This window comes from Macrobrachium rosenbergii, chromosome 10 (assembly GCF_040412425.1).
Source record: "Macrobrachium rosenbergii isolate ZJJX-2024 chromosome 10, ASM4041242v1, whole genome shotgun sequence".
In the NCBI taxonomy this organism is placed as follows: Eukaryota; Metazoa; Arthropoda; class Malacostraca; order Decapoda; family Palaemonidae; genus Macrobrachium; species Macrobrachium rosenbergii.
Window position 1 is genome coordinate 70,178,875 of NC_089750.1, and position 10,832 is coordinate 70,189,706.

Genomic DNA, 10,832 nt, shown 5'->3' on the forward strand with positions numbered 1-10,832 from the left:
TATGAGAATAAATGGAAGAAACCCAGTGGAAAAAAACATCGACCTTGTCATCATGCTGGAAGGACTGGGAGCACTTGAATTATTTTGAATATTAATACATACTACAATTTTCTTTGTATTTTGTATGTTTATTTATTTTTGCTTACACAACAAATATATATGTATAATATATAATATATATATATAATATATATATATATATATATGTGTGTGTGTGTGTGTGTGTGTGTGTGTGTGTGTGTGTGTGGGTATGTATACATACATACATACACATACATATATATACTGTATATATATATATATATATATATATATATATACATACATATATATATATATATATATATATATATATATATATATATATATATATATATATAGAGAGAGAGAGAGAGAGAGAGAGAGAGAGAGAGAGAAGAGAGAGAGAGAGAGAGAGACAGAGAGAGAGAGAGAGAGAGAGAGAGAGAGAGGGAGAATGTGTACTTTTTTAATTGATGGCAGGATATGAAGAAATATTTAAATATCCCATTGATTACCTATCTATCATTATTTATTGCAATCTCTCCTCGATGACGATTTTCGCTACGAGCGAAAGTCGCTCATTCACTTGTAACATTGACTGTTAAATCAACGAAGAAGACACGTTAAAATATCTTCGGAGAAGCTGGAAATTCATCAAACTTCCTATGGGTAAAGTGCTTAGCAAATTTATTCAAAATTGAGGCATGTCGCCCCTCAAACAAAAGGCTCTTGAAGTAAAAGAGGTTCATTAAAACTTCTATTCGGTATTGCGATATTATTTAATTAATTAGTTCATATTAATACATAAATAGTCGTGGATTTCATAAGGAAATGGGGCACTTAGATCAGTGTTGTGGGGCGCCCTACAGGAGTTTGGGCTGTTGGTAAGTGGGAGGTGGGGTATTGTAAGAAGGAGCTGGGGTTTTGTAAGAAGGAGTTGGGGTTTTGTAAGGAGCTGGGGTTTTGTAAGAAGGAGTTGGGGTTTTGTAAGAAGGAGTTGGGGTATTGTAAGGAGCTGGGGTTTTGTAAGAAGGAGTTGGGGTTTTGTAAGGAGCTGGGGTTTTGTAAGAATGAGTTGGGGTATTGTAAGGAGCTGGGGTTTTGTAAGAAGGAGTTGGGGTTTTGTAAGAAGGAGTTGGGGTATTGTATGAGCTGGGGTTTTGTAAGAAGGAGTTGGGGTATTGTAATGAGCTAAGTTTGAAGAATGAGTTGGGGTATTGTAAGAGTTGGGGTTGTAAGAAGGAGGTCAGTATTGTAAGGAGCTGGGGTTTTGTAAGAAGGAAGGGGTTTTGTAAAAGAGATTGGGGTTTTGTAAGAAGGAGTTGGGGTTTTGTAAGGAGTTGGGGTTTTGTAAGAAGTAGTTGGGGTATTATAGGCTGGAGTCGTCTAGAATAGGTTCTGGTACTGTGTCTCTGCCTCGTAAGTGACCTTAACCTGGTACCCGTTGTGGTGGTCGGCGGTGTATGACGATCTGAGTGCGACCGTCGGGAAGTGACGACTCACTGACCGGCTGACACGCCGTCTGACCCTGGAGCTGTGGTCGAAGTCACGAGGCCCTTGTAGGTCCTGATTTATGTACTGTGTCGAAGGGCATCCTTCTGGAAAACGTTTTGAAAAATGTTTTGAAACTTTTGCACCAAATCACTACCAGAAGTATAGTTCTTCCTTCACTTTGCTATTGGTTAGTTTATTTGGGACTTTTAAGTAAAATAGCAGTGTATGTCACTTTTCTGAACAAATAGGCACAGAATCAAGTGAATGATAGACCTCTAATAGTATTTGAATGATAGACTTGAAGTCTCATATATATTATAATATAATATATATATACTGTATATATATATATATATATATATATATATATATATATATATACAGATATATACACACACACACACACATATACACACATATATAAAACCAATGAACACATGAGTTAAAATAATTTTCTGACTATATCGATCGAACACCGGTCTCAAGTGAATGGCCAAGGCATTACCAATTGATCCTTTGTGGGTTTGTTAGATGCCTGAAGCCTTCATTTGAAAGGCCGGGGTTCGATCCCTGACAGAGCTGGGAAAATTATATATATATAATATATGCATAGTGTAATCTTATATACATGAAGGATTTTAAAGAAATTTAACCAGAAGAACTCAAAATCCTCACCTGTTTCTCAGGTTGATGAGGGACCGTATAGGATGGCTGAGTTGTGGTATATGTTTAGTCGTGGTGGGGTATATCCACACCTGTAGAGGGGCATATTTGTCAGGGCGCCCCAAAGCCACTGCCACCAAACACATCAAAGTTACCTGAAAGTGTGGTGGGTATTTTAAGGCGTCATGAAATTGCCATCACAAATGGTCCATCATTTTTAATCCGATTTTATAACAGAATATTTGTATCTAAAATCAACAGGAACATGATCTATAAATAGAAAATATGGAAATTTAATGTTTTTCTCAAATACTAGAAAGTATAAAGATATGTTATTGTATTTAATTTAGAGTAACTATATTATTATTATTATTATTCAGAAGATGAACCCTGTTCCATATGAATAGGGGTCATCTTTGTATAATAATAATAATAATAATAATAATAATAATAATAATAATAATAATAATAATAATATTTATACCAATGTGTGCCCAAAACGTAAACGGTTATTGACTAACGTTTGGAGCCAGATCTGTTAAAACTGGAACTTATTACTGAATGTCACCTTCCTAAAAAAATAATTCATTTTTGGGAGAGGAACTGGATACTTCATGACAGCCACCATTCTCCATAGAGCAAGCCTTGGTGCGATAGAGGTTTGTTTTGGTAAAGGACGAGAGCCTATTCAGTCTGCTCAGACAGAAGGGGTTGCATGCATGCAATTCCATCTCTCTCTTGAGTTGAAAACATGTCAGTATCTAAATGTTATACACAGTTAACATTATAGACAAAACGACTGACATGATAGGTAATGGAAATAGATATGGAGATATACTACACAACGCATTAAAACAGTTATGTAGTGTGTGTGAGAGAGAGAGAGACTATTATAATTTTTATGATTATTATTATTATTATTTGTAAGGTAAACTTATTCATATGAAACAAGATTTCCACAGGGGCTATTAACTTGTGTCTGCTTCCAAAGAATATGGTGCTCATTAGGAAGTAAGAGAAAGATTGTTATTATTATTATTATTTAGAAGGTAAACCTTATTCATATGGAACAAGCCAACAGGGGGCAATGGCTTGAAATTGAAGCTTCCAAAGAATATGGTGCTCATTAGGAAGAGAAAGAGATTATTATTATTATTATTATTATTATTATTATTATTTAGAAGGTAAGCCTTATTCATATGGTACAAGCCCACTGCGGCCAGTGACTTGAAATGGAAACTTGCAAAGAATATGGTGCTCATGAGGAAGTAAGCGAGAGAGAGAGAGAGAGAGAGAGAGAGAGCAAATACCAGATACATGAGCGACAGTAAACTCGGTGCAGAAAATCTCTTCCGAATATCATGGCCTACCTTCGCGTACATGTCGCTGTTGTTCCAAGTTCGACTGTGGTCCCACACGGAGGCAGCAATGCTCCTTATATTCAGGTCGCTTCATGGACGACCTGAGATGCCATGCCTTCAGGCACCGCCTTCCCTGTCGGTCACGTCCTTTGACTTCCTTTTCTGAAGACGGTCGCTGTGGTTCGTCAGTGCATAGGCTTTCTAATCAGTTGTTTTGACAAAAGATTGAAACTCGCTGTGTTGTTGTTGTTGTTTTGCTTGTTGTTTTTCCTTGAACATTCTGGAACTCGCTGTATTGTTGTTGTTGTTTGTTGTCTTGTAGTGCCCATTCCTCCTTGTCGATTTCCTAGTCAGTGAAAGCGCTGAGTCAACAGCTTCATTCAGAGTTAATTGTGATATTATTTAGTATAAATGAGTATTTGTTATTCTGAACTGTTCCTAACTTCTTTACCATAAGATTTCATTTTTCATCAGTAGTCTACCAAATGCATTAATTACTGTTATCATGTGATAATTTTTTTATTCCACCGTATCTTAATGTATGATTATCACAAGTATTAGAACTGATTAATTTTCCCATTATTGAGCGGTAATTAGATATGACTATGATTAATATTGTCTGCTGGAAAAAGTCCTTTATAAATCAGCAATAAATGGGAAAGCCTCTTTTATGTTGATAGCGACTTATATATATATATAGATATATTGGTCCCGAAGTTTCTCACTGCATAGTTGCGCAAGACCTTGTTTTCCTTTTTGAAAAGGAAAAACATTAGTCACTGCAACAACCCTGTTGTTTGCACTGCCCTTTTCCTGTGCTCATTGTCTCTTCCCTTGATGTATCAAACGTCTTCAAACACTGATGCGTTTGCTCGTGCGTGTTCGTGTAATCTAGAGCAAGCACTGACCTTACGCCAGATATACTAAAAATTGCCCTCCCACCTTACCTAAAAATAAATGAATTAATTGAAAATAAATAAAAATTCATCCCAAGAAAGCCATTTTCCAAAGTTGATAAATGAAAATGTATTTTTTTTTGTCTCAGCCATTGCTTTATTTGTTCTTTCTGGTTAAGTCGTTTAGGATAAACTTGAAATTAAATAATATTACTTAAAATCAACGCACAACCAAGTCTGTAGTTGGAATAGATGTCTACCTTACATTGGGATCGAATCCAGGACCTGAGGTTTATTGTCAAAAAACATATTGTTTTCTACTTCATCATCATCATCATCGTTTTCTTCGTAGAGTCCCACCTCATTTCCTTCTTTAGATACAATAGTAATAATGATAATAATAATAGTAATAATAATAATAATAATAATTCATTAAAACTTCATAATAGCACAGTCACCAAAAGTGAGATAGAGGCGTAATATATACTAGAAATATATAAACAAACGAAAGCTTTCGAGAACCTGCTCGATTCTCCTTCTCAATCAGATTGAGAAGGAGACTCGAACAGGTTCTCGAAAGTTTTCGTTTGTATATATACTTCCAATATATATTTACACTTGCACACTGTGGATTTCTTCACTAATAAATAATAATAATAATAATAATAATAATAATAATAATAATAATAATAGAGATACACATCTACCTCACCTCGTAAATGCATCCAGGTATGTTTGAAAGCACCGTTGCTCTTCCACCCGAGAACCTAGAAATCTATTTCTAATAATAAACTCCGTAGGGGGCGTAGGGGCCGAGTGTTCACCTCACACGGTGCACTGTAGGTATTACTGAAGGTTCTTTGCAGCGTCCTTCGGCCCCTAGCTGCAACCCCTTTCGTTTCTATTACTGTACCTCCATTCATATTTTCTATCTTTCCTCTTGCCATCCACCCGCTCCTAACGATTGCTTCATAGTGCAACTGCAAAGTTTTCCTCCTGTCAAACCTTTTTACTTTCAATTTCTCTTTCAGCGCTGGATGACCTCATACTGTAGGTCCCATGGCTTGGCCTTTGGCCTAAATTCTAAATTCTGTTGTTCTAATAATAATAATATTTAATAAACGCTGCGAGACATACTAACCCATTTCTGACAATAACAACATAGTTCCTTATTGGACAGGTTGGTATCGTTCTCGGCTAGCACTCCGCTGGTCCCGCGTTCGATTCTCCGACTGGCCAATGAAGTATTAGAGAAATTCATTTCTGGTGATAGAAATTCATTTCTCGTTACAATGTGGTTCGGATTCCACAATAAGCTGTATAGGTCCCGTTGCTAGGTAACCAGTTGGTTCTTAGCCACGTAAAATAAATCTAATCCTTCGGGCCATCCCTAGGAGAGCTGTTAATTAGCCCAGTGGTCTGGTTTAACTAAGGTATATACTTATCTTTTGACAATGACAACAAAAACAAACATTACCAGACACCGGACAACCGGAGCAAGAACATTCCCCATCTGGATGGGTCCATCCGAAGGTCGCAGTGAGCGACATCCCACTCATTCTTAATCACTGACTCCCTCGGGGGCTCCTTTGGCTGCCTCATTCACCATCACACGATGTCTCCGATAGGTAACATTCCCCTGTGTAGTGTACTTGATGCCACGTATACACTTTCTTCGTTGCGAAAGCGAAGTCGAGATTTTCCTCATAGGTAGTGGTAGCTCAAGGTCGTTATTTGGGATTTTTTTTTTTTTAAAGTATTCTCCTTTCAGTTTTGCTCTACTTGTTGGGTGTCCGTTTTTATCTTGAATCGTGCCATCATTCAGCCAAGGGAACATGCTTTTTGTTTTAATTCTTATCTGTTTATTATACGTTTTGGTACTTTTTAATACAACAGTGTCCTTTCTTCTGAAATTAGCACTCTGTTCAGTTCGGTTTTCTGCTTATTTTGCTATTGTACAAACTCCCATTTTTATCATCGAGTATATTTTCGTATGAATAAAGTCCACACAGATTCTGTCCACCAGTGCATACATGTCAGTCATGACTTTCATTGTTTTTATATTTTCGTATGAATAAAGTCCACGCAGATTCTGTCCACCAACACACATTTCAGTCATGGCGTTCATCGTTCTTACACTGAAAGAGGCAAAATATTCAATGATACCAGTGATCATAAAAAATCCATTTTGCGTTTTACCTCCTCATGAGCAGACCTTCCTTCTGGCAGTTTTAGCAGTTTCAGAATTTTAGCTCTGAAAATGTCAACGCGAAAGACATTCCCGTTTGACAAGGCTGAACACGTCCAGTTTTCTTTGACCAGCAAACATTTTCATTGGTTCTACAATCATCGTTTTCTGTAATCACCGTTTTCTACAATCAACGTTTGCTCTTGACTGTACATGTTTATGGCGTGTGGTTTTTTTTCTCATGGAAAATAGCCCTGCTGTAAAAAATAATATGGAATGAAGTCTCTTACCTGTTACTAGACAGACCTGTTTTGATTAAATGCATCACTTCAGTTGTTTAGATAAAAAACAACAATAATATTAAGATCGTAATGATAATAGTAAAGTACTGGGCTCATTTAAGAAATATTGTCGTGCACAGTATGATTAACGCATAATGAAAAAAACGTTGAACACTGTACATCTTAGTGTGAGGAGAATCGCTATGTATGTATTAGCCTACATTTACTTTAGCTCAACGGTGATGCAGCAATTAATTTGTTTGCTGAACAGTGTACACATTCGGTATCTGTCTGTCTTTCTCATTACATATATTTTTGATACAACACACATATATATTATATATAGATATATAAATAAATAGATAAATATATATATAATTATTATTTACTTTAGCTCAGTAGTGTGCAGCAATTGATAAAAATTATATTTTTATATGCTGTACGCATTCTGTGTATGTCTGCCTTTCTCACTACATATGTTTTTAATATAACACAAATACATCTATGTATATATATATATATATATATATATATATATATATATATATATATATATATGTATATATACACACACATATATACATACATATATAAGAACTTAAGCTCTATGCATTTGCCTGTACAAATACAATTGGCATCCGGATAATACCCATCCTTGACGTCAATAATGCAGACTCCTTTTCTTCTTTGTAGAAACTCATCCTGTCACATATTCGAAGGAACATTTGACCCACGTCAACAAACCAGATTGATTGATGAATTCTTCATGAGGAAAAAATGAGAGATGTTGAATTCTGGAAGTAGCTGAGATTAGACTTGACAGGTAATCCACACATTTTCCTTTAGTTTCTAATGTAGAATTTTCCTGATTGACGTATAAGGATGTTTAGGCTCTTTCTCTGAGCGTTTGTGGTGATGTATGAAGCATGTGAAACATTTGGATGGAAAATTTGGTCGAGGTCAGGGCATTGCAGGCTCTAAATTATTCATGAATAATATTCATAATATATATATATATATATGTATGTATATATATATATATATATTATAATTATATGTGTGTGTATATGTACAGTATATATATGATATATATATATATATATGAATTATATACATAGTGTGCGTAATATATACATATATATACATACATATATATATATATATATATATATATATATATATATATATATATGTGTGTGTGTGTGTGTGTGTGTGTGTGTGTGTGTGTGTGTGTGTGTTGTGTGTGTAACAGACTTGTTGCATCTCGTTGCTGTTTATTATAGATTCAAGGCACATAATGACGAAGATAAACAACGGAATCTACATTTTCTCAGACACCTAACTTCAGTGCAGACTACTATTGAATGTGGCAAAGAGGTAGGTGATTACGGTGTCCACCTATATGGTATACACAGGTAGGGATTGATCACCTGTAATTGTAAATTTTTTTTTTTTTTTTTTTTTTTTTTACATCTTAATAGTTGTAAAACATCTCAACAGTCTTGAATTCAGAACGTAATCAACAACACTTTCATGTCTAAATTTTCTTTAAAAACTGTTTTATATATCCTTGTTTGAATCTGGATTTTGTCATGCAAACACCACACAACAGATTGGAATTAGGTAAAATCCTTAAAAATATTTGCAAGTTCTTTGCTGTCAAATCTATCCAGTTACATTTGATATCTTGGCTATGCTCTTTAAAGCTTTATAATATCATTAAACTCTAAATGTAATGCGAAATGAACTGCTGGCATCTGTCGTTTATAAATACACTTGTCATTGATGCATACCCATAGATTTTTTTATTTGTTTGTTTTTGTAATAACTGATCTCTTCTGTCTGTATTTTCCTTTACGTTCTGTTATTCTGTTGTTTCTTTCGAATGAACACCATCTTCTTTGGAAGCTTGAGTTTCAAGTCAGTGGGTCCTGTGGGCATGTTCCGTATGAATAGGAATCTTCAGAATAATAATAATAATAATAATAATAATAATAATAATAATAATGTCAATCAATGCAGTGCAAAATTAGACAACAGTTTAGGTCCTTATCTATAATTATAACAGACCCTTTGATTTTCAAGGTTCCCTTTAAACATTTATGCAGTAGGATCCTGAATTAAAGGGCGATTTCGTCTAGTCTTGCATATACTAAAATTGTTTAAATAATGTCGCTGCGTATAGGCCCTTGTCCTATAGATTCATTTTCATTAAATACTCTCACGAAATACAGTTTGATCCTCCAAGTTTTTGTTACATTCACTTGTGTAATGAAAAATATTTCACTTTACCGTATTTATTTAACATTTCCAGATGAAAGAGCTTATCAAAAGAAAGTTCATGTTGGAACCGGGTGCATCATTCAGGTTTTCCTTTATAGAAAAGAATAAGTCTTTGTCTTTATCATTATAATTGATGATTATCCCGAAAGGTAAAACAAGGTCGAATGATAAAGAATTGCATAACCTTAACTGTAGCTGATCTTGTCTGTGTTATTGAAATATAGCTTTTCATATTCATGATTTATTAAGATAATTTGCTTGCTTAGATTTTTTAGTCTATTCAAGTATGGCTGTTCACTGGATTATCTGTTTTTTTTATGCAAAACTGCACACTGCAAAATTTTCGAAACTGAGATATGCCACTTATTGGGCGCGTGAAACACTTATACACAAGTTACTGCAGTTTCAGAATGATTCTTCAATGCTTTCCGGTAGTATTTAGGGGGTCCCATTTGCAGTAACTGCAGAATCAGTAGTAAGGCAAGGGGAAAATGCAGTAATCTACCATTTTTCTCGGTTTTGTATTTTTGCAGATACTGCAGCCTTCTATTTGAGTATAGTCTCAAAACTATGAAAAGTGGACTTCAAAAGAATATTGGTGAAGATTTAAAGCGTTTTCGTCACGGCATATTGAATTGTTTCTTTTTACTTTCGTTTCTATTCAAGATTCATCTTTATAATTGATTATTTGTGTTTATACATACAAATAATATTATAGTCTCAAGTCCATGAAAGTGGTCTAAGATTAAATGTGGTAAGGATTTAAACCCTGGTGTTCGTCACATCATATTTAATAAAGATATTCACACATAAATAGAATCGGCATTAAGGAGGGAATAAATCCGTTTGCTAGTATTGTGGAGCGCCGTATTGGGGTTTGGGTTGTTCGTAAGTAGGGGCTGGAGCGGAGTAAGGAGCCGGGGCTTTGTATGAAGGAGCCGGGGGCATTGTAAGGAGCTGGCTTGTAGGGTTGGGGTTCAGCATCGTGCCCGCCCTCGTAAGCGACTCCAGCCTGGTACCCGTTGTAGTGGTCGGCGGTGTAAGTGACGATCTGAGTGCGACCGTCGGAAGGGACGACTCGGTACTGACCGTTGACGACCTTGCCATCTGAGTTGGAGTTGTGGTCGAAGTCGAGGCCCTTGTAGTCGTCCTTGACGGCGTACTCGAAGTCGAAGGGCATTCCCTCCTGAAATAGGTCAGAGGTTATTATTAGATGTCGTTTCATAACTAATGCAATTTTGTTTTTATTCCATACTGTTGTAAAATTAACTTGATTTTATTTCTTAATTCCCAAACAATATCTTCAGTAGGCTAACTCTCTGATATGTCTGATGTTTAAACATAATCTGTCCAAGGATGTATTCCTATTGCAATGATAAAAAGTTTACTACCATAAGAAAATTAAATCCTTACCTCATGTTTCTCATAAGATGGAGCTGGGGCTGAATAAGAGGGCTGAGGGGCTGAATAAGATGGCTGAGGAGGGACGTATGCTGGAGTTGGTGGGGCATATCCATACCCAGTAGGGGCAGGCTTGTCTGGGCGGGCCAAAGCCACGGCTGCCAAGCACATCAGAGTTACCTGAAGATGAATGAATGAAAAATGAATTAAAAAATTGATACATTATGTGGTCATAGGTTTTTCA

General features: G+C 35.7%; 1 protein-coding gene across 1 annotated transcript in view; it reads right to left on the reverse strand.

The window, feature by feature from the left end:
- Window positions 1–668: 668 nt before the first annotated feature.
- Window positions 669–10,832, reverse strand: part of LOC136842839 (cuticle protein 7-like) — a 10,747-nt gene continuing 583 nt past the window's right edge. Inside the window, exons 2-4 of the mRNA XM_067110712.1 lie at window positions 10,601–10,768; window positions 10,127–10,373; window positions 669–976 (exon numbers count right to left, since the gene is read on the reverse strand). Of these exons, the coding sequence (XP_066966813.1) occupies window positions 885–976; window positions 10,127–10,373; window positions 10,601–10,768 (507 nt within the window). The 3' untranslated portion in view covers window positions 669–884. The remainder of the gene's footprint in view (window positions 977–10,126; window positions 10,374–10,600; window positions 10,769–10,832) is intronic.